The sequence below is a fragment of the Nasonia vitripennis genome, chromosome 2 (genome assembly GCF_009193385.2).
Source record: "Nasonia vitripennis strain AsymCx chromosome 2, Nvit_psr_1.1, whole genome shotgun sequence".
NCBI classification, from domain to species: Eukaryota; Metazoa; Arthropoda; class Insecta; order Hymenoptera; family Pteromalidae; genus Nasonia; species Nasonia vitripennis.
The window spans coordinates 9,529,809-9,546,317 of NC_045758.1; the positions used below are offsets into that span (position 1 = coordinate 9,529,809).

Here is a 16,509-nt window from a genome sequence, read left to right on the forward strand (position 1 = left end):
TCTGGCCGCGCGCGCCTCCACGACAACTGACTCCGTCGTCGACGTCGCCGCGGAGTACATAGTTCGGCCGGCGCGCGGAAACGTCCGCGTGTACCCATGTCGCTAGGAGCTTGAGGATTCGAGAGGAAGACTGATAACCGGCTGCGGAAGCTTCTGTGAGGGCTGGAGAGACTGCTCGTCTAGGCGGAATTCGGACAGGTTAGTTTGGAGCTTATTTTAGTTGGGATCGAGTGAGAGAGTATAACGTTAATTTTAGGTGTCGAGTGCGGCTACCGCGAGCTGAAAGAATCGATTATGGCTGTACTGGCGGTGCATACTAATTGTGTGTGTGTGTGCTTTTGCTGTACGCTGTAACTCGATAGTTTGCCGCTGTTATGTTGGAGGTTAAAGATGTACCGTTTTTCAAAGCGCTGCGTCTATTTGGTCTTATGTTATAAACACGCGTTGGAATCGAATGCATATTCAAATTTAAAAAAAAGCGCTATAAATCAGTGCGTTTATCTGTTTATCTCATTTTCCATAAGAAATAAACGCTCCCGCGAACGCGTTTCAAATCCTCATTAAACTCGCACTGATTTATAGAAAATACATACACCTACGTACTCTCGCGAGAAATTTATCGATACATAAATTTAAAACGCCAGCGACACTTTTTCCGCACAATGTTGCCTTACATCTTCCATCAACCAACGAATGCTAATTTATTCGCGCCTCTCCGCACGAGGATTGTTTATAGTTCGGCCGACGATGATGGAAAAAAGTGTTCTAAAGTAGTTTATTATACCTGCATGTGTGTATCTATGCCGCTTAAAAATAATCGCAAGCGACGCGCGCCGTATAAACATAAGCCTCTGGCACATAATCTCACGACGTGACTAATTCTATACACGACTGTCTGATCCCATCTCGTAAAATCTCGTTCGCTCTATCGAGTCGCGCGGTGTGAGAAAAAAATTGGAGCGACAATTACATTATCAATTATACAGAGCCACAGAAGCTCGTTCCCAGCTCTCTAATCGTCCCGCAGGAGCGCCAGGAATTCACGGCATTCCTGCGAATAATTGGCAATAAAACGACGCCGGCGGATCTATTTTCTCGGAATTCGCGAGCTATTTTTGCAATTATATATATATATATATATATATATATATATATATATATATATATATATATATATATATATATATATATATATATATATATATATATATATACACACACACACACACACACACACACACACACACACACACACACACACACACACACACACACACACACACACACACACACATAATATATACGACCGGCCGCCCCCCGTAAATCTCGTTCGTGTGTGAGTGTCGCGCGGGAATTTATGTCATATAAATTACGTACCCCCTGTCGCGGCGCGAAAAAGCTTCTATCGACTTTCGCAGCTTTAGTTTAGCTTTTATTATGTACATGGCGCCTTGAATAATTGGATAATGCCCTATGCGCAGGGGAATTTAGTCGGGTGTATAGCCGAGAGGATTTAATACCGGCGCGGATAGTTGAGAAGGCGTGATAATTACGGTGCAGTTGTCGAGCCGCGTTATGCCAAGCATCCGTTTATCTTGTCAGATCGTGTCAACGAATAATGGAGAGACCGAAACGTTACGAGTGTATGTCCGTCGCTCGATAAGTCGTCATAAGCAAACTCCTAATCGTTTCCCAATTTTCCTTCGACCCCCCCAAAAAAAGGAATAGCTATAGATTCGTCATCACCAGATGGCTTCTTGCAGGTGCGAAAGCCGTTGGGAGCCACATCACATTTTGAGGGGTCGGGTATAAGAAGCGGCGAAATTATGCAGGCGGCCGAGTCGATGACTCTCGAGAAAAAATGCGCGACTCTCGTCGCATAATAAAGGGGTTGACTGGGCTTTATCGTCTGGAAGCCCGCGCTCTGAGAAAACGCTTTTTGTCTTTCAGAGACAATGCTGCTGTCTATCCTTTTTTTTCTTCTTCTCTTCGAGCAATTGCCTTCGGATGATATGCTTCTAGTGCTATTCGACGCTGAGATAATTGAGTTTGCTAAATTGTTGGACCGAATAAGTTTTGAATTAAACTAAACCTGGCGATTTTTATCCGCAGTCGTAATTGTTCCTTTTACGGCGACGATTTGCATGCTTATACGCCCGCTAAACAGGTTGACAACAAGACAGGTTGCGCTATCGCCTAAGTAGCACAGATAAACGTCGCGATTCCAGTAAACACTTGTAACTCTCTCGAATTTCTTTTTATTTTTCCAGCGAAAACCGTTCGCGCAATCGCGCACGTACAATTTTTTCCGCAATAATTTTCGAGAAACCCTTTCCACAGCCGCACTCGAACGCAGCACGGGAGAAATATGAAATCTCGTGCATTAGGACGACCTTTCAACTCTGCGGGCCAGCTTCCACGCGGTCTTATTCTTTATCATCAAACTTATACTAACGTGTATTTCACATACGGAAAGCTCTTCCGCTTCCGTTTCCGGAAAATAAAATTCCACGCGGGTTGAAATTTCTCGCGCTTCGAGTCGCCCTGCGGATCAGCTTTTTCTCTCGCGTATAAGAAAGAATTATCGAAGCTATATGCTATACATTCACGTGTGTATATAGAAAGGACGAAGAAAGTAGCGAGGCAGCCCAGACAAAGAGCGAATTCGGCAAAGAGCGAGCTTGCAAGAGATAGTGGAATTGGCGTACGTTGTACGTATACGTCGGATTTTTCATTCAAGGGATTGATCGTAGATTTTCGCTCCGCATTGAAATTCCGTCGTAGCAAAAGTATATACGGCTATACAGCGAGTTATTCGCTCGTCGTGCGCTTAGTACGTAGGATTTCCTCGTTCCCTCGCAAAGGACGCGTATAAAACTTTTAGCGAGAAAAGACATCGGTGGGGCAAATGAAAATACTGCTTGGCGTAAAATCTTAGCCGCCGCACGCGCGAGTAAATTACCGTCCGTATAGAGAGAGCACGCGCCGCGGCTTTTAACCCGAAAAAGCTCCTTTTAGTGTATGGCAGCTCGGGAAAAGGGACGACGAGAGCTGCAGGCGGTATACAGTGCCGTGAAAAAAGTATAAAGGAACCGAGTGCCACCGGTCGTTCGCGTAAACGATCAAAGTTTCCAGTGTGTGCCTGGCGCACAATGGACGGCCCCGTCGTGGCTGGAATCAAAATGCGCCAAGCGGAATGACGGACTTTACCGCGTATGAATATTCTCTTTTTTTTCTCTTTTGTATAATAATATGAAGGATACGAGAAAACGTCCGTGTTGTACGTCTGTATACAGCTTGTAAAGCCGATCGCGATAAGCGGGGGACGCGCGGGGCCGCATACCGAATGCGATGACATAATGAATTTTCAAAGTTTCGCGGGCGAATCGACGCGCGAGCTTGCGAGATGACGGATTGGAAATGAATTCCCGAAGTTTACGCAACTCGATGCAGTCTACGGGATGCATCTCGAGCGGAATTCATCTTCTGCTGTAAGAGTCTTTCGATATTAAATAATATCCGCGAGAGACGCGTCCATAAAGACGAAATGGCTCGACTATTGCCTCGTCGCGGTCATCGACGTAAACAAGAATAAGCTCGGGAGCGAGTTATTTCAAGCCGAGAGAAAGAGGAAACAAGAGTTTGAAATAATCGTATACGTTACCAAAGCGGCCCGCCTCTCGGAGTATAACAATGTAAATCTCCGGCTTAAGGAGTTGCGTTGTACGATAAAACGTTTTACAGCTGCGGCTTTTTCGTATATGCACTCTCTTGGCTTGGCCGACGTACCCGCCCGCGATAAAATTTACGCTCGAACTCGTTTTATTTCGCGCGCGGGAGAGATTCCGAAAATCTGGAAAAATCGTCTTTAAGTGGATCAACGTAAAAACGAGTAAACTTTTCCAAAAAAAACCGCGTCTGACCGGTCCTCGTCCCTTTCCACTGATGAGTAACGTATACAGGGAAATACCTCGAGCGATTTATAGAGTCAGCACATTCCAAGGCTCGTCAGGTAAAAATTATCCGCAAAGCGAAACCGCCGAGAGCCACGTGTCTAGAATCGCATGTGCAATGCGCGCATCGGACCGCAAGCACGACGCGCGTAATTCAAATGCAGCGTAGCTCCACAGCCTCGATATATCCAAAAGCGAGCGCGGCGCGCAACGATAACGCGAAGGAGGACTCCGCGGAAGCGACGTTTCGTTAAATGCGCGCAAACGCCCGGAAAGATAAATCGCGCGTGTACACACACACGCGCGTCGAAGAGGAAGTCGGCGTTAATTAAATTTTATCGCTGTGGTTCCTTAAAACAAAAAAAAAACGTTACTCGACACTGTTAGCATAATACACACGTCCCTTAATTCCTCCTCGATGATACCTTCGACTCATTTAGCCGTCTCTCTCTCTCTCTCTCTCTCTCTCTCTCTCTCTCTCTCTCTCTCTCTCTCTCTCTCTCTCTCTCTCTCTCTCTCTCTCTCTCTCAGGAATGCATAAAATTTTCAATCTCCCGGAACGATAATCCGTGTGTGCTTAAACTCCTCCAAAAAGAATAATAAGCAGAGAGAGGGAAGCTCTCTCGGAAGAATGCGCTTACGCTTTACGCTTTAATCTCGCGGCTTCCCGCGCTTAATTACGCCTCGGGCTTAATCTCCTCTCTCTCTCTCTCTCTCTCTCTCTCTCTCTCTCTCTCTCTTTTCACCTGCGGCGCTAGCGTAGCCGCTGATTCCAGCAATTACCCGCGTCATTTTCCACTCTCGACGCTGATGCTGCATCGATCGCATAAATACATAACGCGCTCGCGTTGTGAACTCGATTATTGTTATTATATCGATACGCTGTTATGGTTTACTGCGCGTGAAACGAGCATAAGTAACTTTAGAAGAATAACGACGCTACGCCTTATATCCGTAAATTTTTTCATTCCGGCCATAAAAGCTCCTGCCGGCCCAGATACACATCCGTCCGTGTAAAAGCCATACAGGCGCGTGTCATCTCTCTAAAATCTAATCTCCGCAGGACACTGGGCAATAAAAATATCGCGAGTCGTCAAACCGCGCTCGAGCGAGAGCTATCCGATTGTCGTTCGAGATTACAGCAATAAGTCGTCCATTTACGCGGAGTCTCTCGCTCGCAATTTATAGCTCTTCTCGTAGCGTACAGTCCCGCGTCTCTTTTATGTTGATTTAGGTCGGCCTCGGGCGATTCTCTCAGTCGGCGTCAGGCTGTCTGTCTCGAACGGAAAAAAAAATTGGATCGAAAGTTTAATCGGCGTAAAAAAAAGAACGCTTGCGCAGGTAGGTGGCCTGTAGACTGCGTGTACGAAGAGAAATGATCGTAAAGCCGTTCGTAAATTATAATCGACTCGGTGTACGGTCTGTGTATATAGACTGACACAGTTACACGCGTTGTAAAGTAAGTATAAGAAAAAAAATTCGTAACTGAAAGCGAGTCGACCTACACACGGTTTATAGATGACATAATTGCTCGGTTTACGATCGAAAGAACATCACGGGTGTCATAAAAAAATTGCTCAATATCGTGTGCGCGCGATAATGCGAAAATAGCGCCGGTTTCCCACCAAATTACAGGAGTAGGTTCCTGTTGCTCCTCCTTTTTAAAATTAAACTTCGCAGAGCGAGAGAGAGAGAGAGAGAAAGAGAGAGAGAGAGAGAGAGAACCGGGCAGTAAGGCCGTTACACCGCGGTGAGGCTCGTTTTCGCAATGAATGTAAATGCGCGCAAAAAATCGCCGCCGGCCGCGGGGCAACGAGAAATATATGTGTATCTCTCACGGCGGCGTCAACGAAGCTCGTGGGACGATTTATACGAATGAAGAAATTCGTCTTTTTATCGCTGACGTGAGCCGTATGTTACTTTTGTTTTCCTTTTTTATGTCGCGGAGTGGAGAGAGCTCGGGGAGAATAATAAACGTAGCGGTGCGTGCTGGATTCGAGAAAATTTATTAGATATGGCAGAAGGAGAGTTCGGTAATGGTTATCGGAATTTATGTTACGCAGCTTGAACAGTTGCAACGAAGTTCCATGTCAAGAGGCGCAATACCTTCTTCAGTAATAATTCCTGCGGCTAAAAAGAGTTCACTCCTCCGTGACAAAAAGCGTCGACTTCATCCGAAATTCCGGCAACGAGCCACCTATAAAACAGGCAAATAGTCGACAATCAGTCGCGCCTAATAGTCGCGAGTGTCCACACGAATCGAGCCGACAGCGGCGGCGCGCGCTTTCGGGACGGACTATAACGGAATCTCGCGCGAGAGCTCAGCATTAATTCAATCGTCGTATATCGCCTACTACTGTATTCCGACGACGGACGATCTTCTCTGCCTCGGTATTCCGCTAACGGCCCTTGGACGAGTTTTCCCCTCTCTCCGCGCGCCTAAGTATACGGCGAACGATCGGAGACGGAGAAAAAAGCTCGAGAGGGTCGCGTTTGTAATTGAGAGCCGGTGCGGATGATCGAGTGTGTGTACGGTTGCATTTAGTGGCAAAAAGTGCTGATGGCTGATTAATTGCTTGGCGCTTATATAGTCTGCGTTGTGTTATTTCGAAGACGCCGAGTTTCGTTTGTTTGAGTTTGCATGCGCAGAAGTGTTGGCCGCGTTGACAGGCTTGATGGGACGGAAGTGGAGAGCGCTTCTGAATATTCTTCTGTTTGTGTATACTCTTCGCTTTTTCCTCAACGTCATTATAGCGTAAAAATAGTGTTGTATACCTGTATATAGTACTACGACAAAGCTTCTTCGTACTGTGTATAGAGCGTGATAAAACGCGTAAAATTTCACGTATAAAGTGCGTTATGTCAGACACACACACACACACACACACACGTGGCTTGCATATCAACGCTGGTTAATGGGAAAATTATGAAAACCGCATATAAAACCAAAAATCCACACATGTGCATAATCAGTTTATTCAGATTTTCGCCGAGATATGAAAAACATCAAATTTTATATCATGCAATTTAATCAGGAGTACATATTTGCATAAAAAATACGAGTCACTTTTGTATCACAGCAAACTTCACTGAAATTACACGCGGCTCTCACACGTCGAAAAAAAGCGCAGTCAATTAATCGCGTCCCTTCACAAATTCTCCGCACATGCAAAAAAAAACTGCAGCTACACTCTGTCACGCGAAAACCTCCGCCGTTATTAATATCCCGTCCACGGAATAACCAAAGCCCGGGGTAAACAAGCGCCGCCTCACGAATTCATTACGTCACGTACGTCGCACTCACAGTACAGCCAAGATTTATCGATTCCCAATATACTTGCACACTGCGCGTGGAAATTCCCGTGATCGACGCACCTGGAGCAAGGAAAAAAAGAGCTTATAGGATGTAGAGTGATTCATTCAGGTTTACAGCCTTGGATGCGCTTGCGCAATAGGCGTGTGTGTGTGTGTGTGTGTGTGTGGAGCGATTTATTTCGAAGAAAAAGACGAGCGAGGAGAGCTTGCTCGTCGCGCGCGGGATTTGAAAATAGAACGCGCGGGGTTATTTATAATGCGAGAGTGGAAAAAAAATTTATTTCGCCGAGGGTACATTATAGACCTAATTTTTGCGAGAGCGAACGAACAAGGTCGTACGAGAGAGAAGGTTTGCATTATATTTTTGCGGGTGTATACAATTTTCGTTTATGTCATATCAAGCGACGTTACGAAATTCGTCGGTATCGCATTACTACTTTCGGGATATTTGCATTTACAGCTGCCCTCGTCCATACACCCTTTTCTGCGCTGCACATCTGGACGTAACGCGAGTGCTTTTTTTAATTCGGAGCCGCAAGAACAACGAGGAAAAAATTATGAAAATTCGAGAGCGAGCTTGCGAGCTTTATAGAAGAAAGGGAGAAGCCAGAAGGCATATAGACGAGAGTACAGCGTAAGAGGAGTTACAGTTCGCGCAGACGAAGACGCGGGAGATCGGGCCGGGCTGTTTGTTTCCACCCCATGCTGCTAAGTACTGCTTTTCTCCATTACCGCAGACTCTCTTTCCGGCTTCGGTTCGTTCGCCTCGGAAAAACTCTCTCTCTCTCTCTCTCTCTCTCTCTCTCTCTCTCTCTCTCTCTCTCTCTCTCTGCCCCCTGTACATCGCCTTAAGTGCAATGTTGAAGCCGGGGAATCGTTTGCACTCGTCGTAATGAAAATTTTCTTTCGCTGAAACGCTAGACGCTTCGCTATCAAACTTCATAAACATCGGTGCGAGAAAAGCTCCTTAGCTCGTATTTCCCGTCTGTTCTCGGCCCGATAAAGAGCACCGGGACTTTTCTTCGGGCTCACGCTAGGTGCATAAATACACCCGGAGAACAGGAGCGTCGATGCGGAAAGCAAAGTTCGCCCCGTGGCGGTGTGCGCGGCCGCGATAAGGCAGCCGAAAAATATTGCCTCGTCTATATAGCCGCCGCGCCCGTGTAGTGTATTACAGTCGTATTTATTATCGCGATCGATGAGCTGCCTCGTGATTCATCTGCGTATGCGAGATCGAGATTGGATTGTGGCGATCTTTTTTTTTTTGTTTTTGTTCTTCTGGAGCGGATGTGTCGGGATGATTGAGGTAAGCGAAATTTTAGGTGAGTTTTTTTGTGAGTCGGAGACGCTGGAGTGGATGGATGATGCGGTGTTTTGGAGCGATTTACTCGTAGATATACTTTGTAATAAATTGGCATTATTCCGTAGGATTAATTGACGTTTTTGATACGATTAATTTTTGTACTGATTACGGAGATAGCTCGGGAGATGATCTGGTGTGTCGGGCCGCGAATTGAGTTTCTGTCTCGTGCATGAACAAGCAGAAATGCCTGTAAATTCCGATCACGTCAAAGATAGTTAGATATCTACAGGAGCATCTGTTGCGCTAGTGATTCGGCTCTCGGGTCAGAGGATTTCAAAGGAGGTTGATTGAGCTGCGTCGTATATACGGGCAATGTGCGAAATCTCTGCGTGCGCGCATGATTGATCATCGCGTATACGCCGCCTTTTTCCTTTGTTTCTTTTTTTAAATACACGCGGGCTTTCGCATAGGCAGCAGCGGTAAAACACGAAGATGTTTTAATATTTTTGTCTTTGAATACAGCTGTTGAAATATTATTATATATAAGTGAGGGAAAGCTTGACAGACGACTGATGGTCTGGTTGACGTTGAAACTTGGTTTTTGTTATTTTTTTCTACGCGGTCAGAATTGATATGTTTATCCACGCAATTGAGCCTATTTTTGTGTATATTTAAAAAAGAACGTACCTGCCTCGTCGATTTCTCAAGCTCTGAATCGATGTTTGGGTTCATTGAAATAGAATTATGAGTGAGTCATGCATGTGTAAGTAGAGGCAGGATATAGGTGGCTCGTTTTAAACGAGGCTTAGTTTCGAAAGCGAAGTTTAATCTCGATCGAATTCAATCTTCGCGCACGACCTTGTTCGTTGTTCTGGGACACATGAAAGGGGCTTAGCGAATTTTGATCTATCGACGCAGATTGATCCTCGATATTATTCAGCATAGGCTCCGATTTAAAGTAGATTAATTTTCATAGGCTTACGTTTGAAGCTTTACACGACCAACGTGCGCTCTATCGCGATGATTGCAATCGTACCGTGATTTTGTAATTAAAATCTCCATTAACCGGACACGAGTACGGCACAGACGAATCCTCTAATGAGATTACGCGTTTATTGATTCCCAGCGATACATGTATAAAAACTAATAAGAGGTTTATAACGCAGAAACCGATCACACTCCAAAACGAAATTGCAGAGTCAGCGCCGCGGCAGATACATCGAATCCCCGGAAGAAAATCGAGAGAGAAGCGGTGATGCCAGTGGCACAGGGAGAGCGAGCGTGCCTTCTGGTGACAACGCTGCTGGTCCACGCGCTGCTGGACGGCAGCGGTTCCGTCAACGCCGAGACTTTCACCCTGGGCTACATAACCGGCTCGAAACGAAGACCCGGCGACTGGGAGTACTCCAGGCCTGGACTGCAGATTTCCGGCGCCATCACGCTTGCCATCGACGAGGTGAGTTCTCGGAAGGGCTATGGATTTGCTTGCGGTAGAATTTCGATTAATTAAATTGAAATACGTTATATTTGCGCATATAATCGTGTGTGCGGAGTGATATGTTATGCGGCTTGATTACATATGCTAATTATAATGCGCAGATGTCGATGTTATGAAATAATAACTATATATGTGAACGATGAATATCGGGAAACTAGAGTAAACGCTATTTTAATCATAAAGCAAATTATATAACATACCATCGCAAATTCACGCGCAATATAACATCCGGGTCAAGCGACGCACGTGAAATTTCAATCATGAAAAGCTGCGACATCTCGCGATTACAAACGACTCTCGATAAAAACTCAATCCCACCGAGTCCCTCAACACCACCATCAACTCTCCCGAGGCCCATATCAGCCCTTTCGCTCTCTCGTAAAAGCCCCCGCAGCGTGTCGCGAGGCATAAAACCAGGCAGACAAGTTTGCGCGCGTTTGTTAATGTAATCGTTCCCCAGGTGAACAGCGGCGAACTAGGCAGACGCGGTCACCGGCTGAACTTCAACGTCGCCGAAACGTACGGCGACGAGGAGCGCAGTATCCTCATGACGGCTGATCTCTGGACGAGAAACGTCAGCGCGTACATCGGGCCCCAGGAGACCTGCGTTCACGAGGGCAGAATGGCTGCCGCTTTCAACCTGCCCATGATCTCATACGTGAGTATATGTGTAACCATACGAGGATGAGAGATACGTTTATCGGGAATTCAGTAGAGTTGTGTGGCGACGTGTAACACTGGTCTGAAGCGGTATTTTACACGGATATTTATTTATAATTTTACGACACGAGAGTATCATCTCAATTTCACCTACATTCAACGACGGCAATTTGAAGCTACTCTTGGAATTTTATTTATGTTCTCGGCTCGTAAATTTATTCATGCGCACGTAGTCGACCTCGCATTTTCCATTTAAAAATGGTCGAACTCTGGCAGAGCGTTTCGCGTAATGTTTCTATCCACGGACAAGCGCAGGCGAACAACGAAACGGTTAAATTAAACGGGATAGCTATCTCCCCCCCACTGGGAGCAGAATGAAATTCATGCTAATTCCCGGGAGATGCGCGCCTCTTTCATATGGAATTGCTAATTAGCCCCGATTCGTTGGAACATCGCTGGCTTCGGAAAAATTGCGCTGGGCTATGTAATATCGAATTATCTGAATTTTTGGTGAAAACACACAATTTCACATTTTAAAAAAATGTTATTCCAGTACTGCACGAATCACGAGACATCGAACAAGAAGGAATTCCCGACGTTCGCACGGACCCGACCCCCGGACACACAAATCTCCAAGTCCGTGGTCGCGGTGCTCAAGGCATTCAATTGGACAAAGGTAAAAACAGCATCAGCAGCCGCACATTCCTCCGTCCCCCTTTCGATTTCTCGCGCGCGGCGATAAAACGTAATAGCCGCGCGCTTCGTGTAACTTTGTATTACAGTCTTCGAGAGCACAACTGCGGCCGTATAAGCATCTGCTAGCCGGGCGTCTATAGATTGAAAAACTTTTCAGCAAATTCGACGGAGCCCGCGTATGTATACCTATATAGCGTGCGTCGTTTGTTATTGCCACGGGCTATTTTCGTCGCGACCAGATAAGCCCGAGCTGACACCCTTGCTTTTCCGAACGGCTGCGCTTTCGCGTGGGCGGCGGCTACGTGAAAAGGTGTATTATAGACGCGGCGGCGGGATTCTCGCGACTTCATTGTTATTCAAATTATGTACCGCGCGCATAATGCGATACTGAGTATACGCGTCTCGTATATTTTTTCTTTTTTGTTGGAGCCGTAATTGCTTCATCGTAACGTCTCAATTATACTGGAAATTGAATTATAATGTACAAAAGTTCGGTAAAAAAATCAGCTTCCCTCAGCGTCCATAAATCATCGCCCTCTCGTCCGAAATCTCGAGTGTAAACTTTATATAAAAATCCCGATCTATTTTGCACACGCAAGCAGATATATGAATGAATCTCTCTCTCTCTCTCTCTCTCTCTCTCTCTCTCTCTCTCTCCTACGTGTGGCCCGCGAACTTCCCGGAAGTTGGAAAGCTCGGGACGGCGACTCTCTCGCCCCGGGATTTCCATCAGTCGACCGAAGAGAAGAGATTCGCTTAAACAATGGAACGAAGGAATTTTTATGAGAAAAGAACTTTCTAAGCTCTGCGCTTGATATCTTGCAGGTAGCCTTCATATACATGAATGCCTCGAGTTTCGACTCTTACGAGCGTCCGACAGTGGCGAAAACCATTCTGTCATCTCTGCGCTCGGCTGGTATTTCGGTCAACAGTATCAGCACCTGGGAGGAGTCCTACAGGGTCGTGGAGAACCTGGTCAATCCGTTCCACAAGCTCGTCGACGAGACTCACGTGGAGGCGCGCAGTGAGTATATTATTAAAAATATACTTGATTTTCGTACTTGTTGGAGCATTGAAAAAAAAAGATAACGCGTGGGCTTGTAGCAGTTGCCGAGATACGTTATTCGAGTTTATATTTGAAATGCGGCGGTGGAATGTCGGAGCTTACACCGCTGGGTATAATTTAGTGGGCGACGTTTTGAAAGTGGAGCGAGATGTGCGCGCTGGTATTAGCATAAAGTAAAAGTTACGCGACTATGTGTGTGGATACCTTGTTTTCCGCGTTGCTCTGGCTGAGTCACGCGTGTTTTAACGTGCTAGATGGAGATAATTGATTAGGCAATTTTTTACGAGGAAAAGTAGCTTTATATCGACATAGTATATCTCTTTTGTGAACAGCGAAATACAATTTCAATTGCATCGCGATTACGCCGAAAACACGACAACGCCATTCACCCAGACACATATCACCGAAAAAAAGCGCAACACCGGTTAACCCGCATCAACGCCTCCGCATAACGCTTTCGTCTCGCGGACCCTCGCGTATAATAAGCCCGTATGATCAATCGTCGCTGGCACAATTGCACCTACTGTACACAAGCTTATTCGCTCGTGTCCTCTATTTTTAGACTCTCCCGCGCTCCACCAGACCTATTTATCGGCTAAGAATAATACATGGGATTAGCGTTTGTCACGTCGGAGAAAAATCCCGCGCACATTCGCCGATAAACGCCGAAGACTGATTTACATGCGCCGATGCGGTTTCCTGCCGCGCGGGTGTTAAAAATAAATCGGCGATATTGGCAGTATAAGCGCGACGCGACGCATGCATTTACAGAGATTTCGCCGCTTCTATTTTCAGTTTACGTTATTCTGGGAAACGTCGAGGAACACATCGGTCTGCTCATGGCACTGGACAAGAGGAAGCTTTTGCGGACTGGTATGTCGTTGCTACTGCTCGTATCGTTATAGCTACACAATTTTTGCTTGGTGGTTTGAAAAATTGGTTATTCTCTCAGGGGAGTACTGGGTCGTCGGGGTGAACACCGAGACCTACACCGACCGTGAGCCGGACGTCTACGTTCGCGGCTTGATGAGGAATCACACGGACACGCATTCCCTCGGGATCCTCCAGAGCTACTTCAGTATTATAGCTTCGGCTCCGATCGGCTACCTGAATTTCACGAACAAAGTTAACGAGTACAGGCAGAGGCCGCCGTTCAACTTTCAAAACCCGCTGAAGAACTTCAAGGAGGAGGGCTCGATTCAGGTGACTAAACTTTTAAAAACACGCGTTTCCGTGTATATTCGAAGCCTTGATTGCACTATAATAAGACAATTAGAGATAGCGAGCTTAACATGACTCACCTATACCGGAATCCTCTGATTTTTGTTCCGCTACAAGGCAGGCCGTGCCGGAAACTGCCTACCTCTACGACGCGATTCACCTCTATGCGCAGAGCATTCTCAAGGCGCTCGATGAGGGCCGGGATCCACGAAATGGTAAAGAGATTATTTCCTCGCTTTACGGCCTCCACTATCGCAGCGCCATGGGGTAAGGTATTTCTCATTGGATTTCACCTATTCTTTAGTTTCTCTTGTACAAATATCTATACTACAACCATTCGTGTCTCTCGTCAAACTTGAGTTACACAATGCTGACGTATGACAACAGCGATTCGCGGCCAAGTTCCGATGACTCGTGTACAACTTTGAGAGCGAGGCAATAAACTAGCCGGTGATATTTACCACCAGAGAGAGAGAGAGAGAGAGAGAGAGAGAGAGAGAGAGAGAGAGAGAGAGAGAGAGAGAGAGAACTGAAAGCTAGCAAAGTCGTACAGTCAATCGGAAGTTGTCCGCTGTTACCGTGACGACTGATGGCGTCTCTAACAGTTTGCCCTTCGCCTGTCTGTTGACCACAGGTACATGGTGTACATGGACGAGAACGGAGATCCAGAAGGCAATTACACTTTGATAGCGCTGGACAACCAAGCGCCCAAAGGTCCAGGACTCTACCCCATCGGTCGCTTCATCGGCAAGGAGAATCGCACCAACTTGCCAGTTAGTTAGACTTTGGATGTTTTCTAATAAATCTTTGGAACTAATAAGTTTTACTTTTTTTATTATTTTAACAGTTTATTAAACGTTACCTTTTTCATTCATTGCAATAACATGGGCTACACGTGTATCATTCAGTGCCTCGGATATGTACACATACGAAATTCCTGAAAATGTAGGTCACATAGAGAGCATTCGTAGAATTATTCGATCGTGAATATAAATAATTAATGTGATACGTAATAATTAACGGACAAATAATTATAATAATTCGCTTGCTCAAATACACGCGTAATAACAAGTAATTTGTTGATTTCTACCCTTCGTGTACTTTACCCATTGTTATCATATGCGATTCAATTTAAACATATTAATCGTAACAAAATACGAACCAATCAACATTATTTTACAGAAACTGCACGTTATACGGAGTATTCCTTGGGTAAACGGCAGACCTCCTGTAGCCGAGCCTTACTGCGGTTACCACGGAGAAAAGTGCTATTGTGAGTATAGTGTTCTTGAAACATATTTACAAAGTTTCGCAAAGTTCAAAATTATACTCGGTCGAATTTCCCTAAAAATTGATCCGTCCCCACGGCCCTATCCATTGCCTCTACTACAGTCGAACAATTCGAACGGAAAAAGAACGCGCGTCAATCGATATCAGCTTTACTTCCGGCTCGCACGCGCTCTGCGCGTCTCGAATTTTGGACGGCAGCAACTCACGCGTCAACGATTCCCCTCCGACGATCGATTATTCCCTTACCGAGAGATAGCCGCGAAGAGTTTACGAGCCATTGGAAATTTGAAAGCTCGGGGGACCATTTGTCACGTCGACAGAGGCTTTGGATGACGCACAAAAGGTCAGGAGTTAAAAAGTTCGTCGGGGAGGAAAGTTATTCGGAGGAGGGTTAATTGAATTTTTGAGCAGGAAGTTTGATAGCTATATGTATAGGTGCAAAAAGAAATTAGCTTATTGTTTTTTGGGACAAGGGGATATGGTAGGGACTAGCTAGCAGTTCATCGTCATAGGAACTTTTCAGATCAGAAGAGAGCAAAGTCGTTAAGAGCATCGTTGAAAAAAGTACTATCTTTAATATCCTTCACTTTTTCAGCCCGAAATTAACAGACAGCTAAAAGTCTCCCCGTCCATCAAAAGCGACCAATACCCAGCGTCAAATAAATTACCGCCGCAGAAAAAAAACTCCGGTAATCCAGCCACGTCCCACCTCTACCTAAACAGAATCTCACTTAATTTCCCCGAATTCGTCTCTCCGCCTTGTCCAGAAACGTGAAAATTAGTCTCTCCCCCTCTCGCTCTCTCTTGAATGAGTACATCCATCCAAGAGGCAGAAGCTTGCAGACACATCGCGCCCGAATGGCTCCTCGTTAATTCGACTCCTCCTACACCAGATGACTGGATATGTACGTGTGGAAGGTGCACATCGCGCTTTATGTTATATCCTCGTGCGGCGGAGCAACAGCGTCGTGACGGATCGCGATGCCGGTATGCAGCTCTGGCCAGGACGTTTACGAATGGCGTCATGAAAATGCAGTGGAATAGCTGCGCTGAGGCCAGACCCTGTTTGTCTCTTGTATGATGTCCTCGTTGGCGTTTTCGTCGTATAAATTTGCGGCTTTGTTTGTCTTGAGGAAAATTCCGAGGTGGATTATTTTATATCGTTGTTTTCGAAGCTTTTGTTTCTGCCACTGTATAAGCTTCGAAATAAATCTTTTGGGTGTGACGGTAACGATGCTCGTTAAATTTATCTTTTTACTTTATCCAATATCATTAAAGATTCCTGGAGACACGTAGAGAGAGAGAGAGAGAGAGAGAGAGAGAGAGAGAGAGAGAGAGAGAGAGAGCGAGTCGGCACTCGCTCGTATTCCAATATCCTGTCGGCGTCCCGGGTGTCCCCAATAAATCCGCCCGTCCGTAGCTCCGTTTATTTCACGCTGTCTGTCTGTGTCGCGTCGTCTCTCTATATATACACCTTACTTTCCTTTCTCGCCTCCGTATACCTCCT

At 45.9% G+C, this 16,509-nt stretch overlaps 1 protein-coding gene and 1 long non-coding RNA gene across 2 annotated transcripts in view; one reads left to right on the forward strand and one right to left on the reverse strand.

The window, feature by feature from the left end:
- The window catches only part of LOC100116068 (guanylate cyclase 32E), a 22,341-nt gene continuing 5,832 nt past the window's right edge, over nt 1–16,509 (forward strand). The window contains exons 1-10 of the mRNA XM_008209736.3: nt 1–198; nt 9,769–10,027; nt 10,530–10,727; nt 11,283–11,405; nt 12,251–12,449; nt 13,287–13,364; nt 13,444–13,694; nt 13,834–13,979; nt 14,347–14,485; nt 14,895–14,985. Coding sequence (XP_008207958.1) covers nt 9,827–10,027; nt 10,530–10,727; nt 11,283–11,405; nt 12,251–12,449; nt 13,287–13,364; nt 13,444–13,694; nt 13,834–13,979; nt 14,347–14,485; nt 14,895–14,985 — 1,426 coding nt within the window. The 5' untranslated portion in view covers nt 1–198; nt 9,769–9,826. The remainder of the gene's footprint in view (nt 199–9,768; nt 10,028–10,529; nt 10,728–11,282; nt 11,406–12,250; nt 12,450–13,286; nt 13,365–13,443; nt 13,695–13,833; nt 13,980–14,346; nt 14,486–14,894; nt 14,986–16,509) is intronic.
- Nucleotides 14,227–16,509, reverse strand: part of LOC116738501 — a 14,767-nt gene continuing 12,484 nt past the window's right edge. Inside the window, exons 2-3 of the long non-coding RNA XR_004344582.1 lie at nt 14,575–14,649; nt 14,227–14,517 (exon numbers count right to left, since the gene is read on the reverse strand). This is a non-coding gene — a long non-coding RNA (uncharacterized LOC116738501). The remainder of the gene's footprint in view (nt 14,518–14,574; nt 14,650–16,509) is intronic.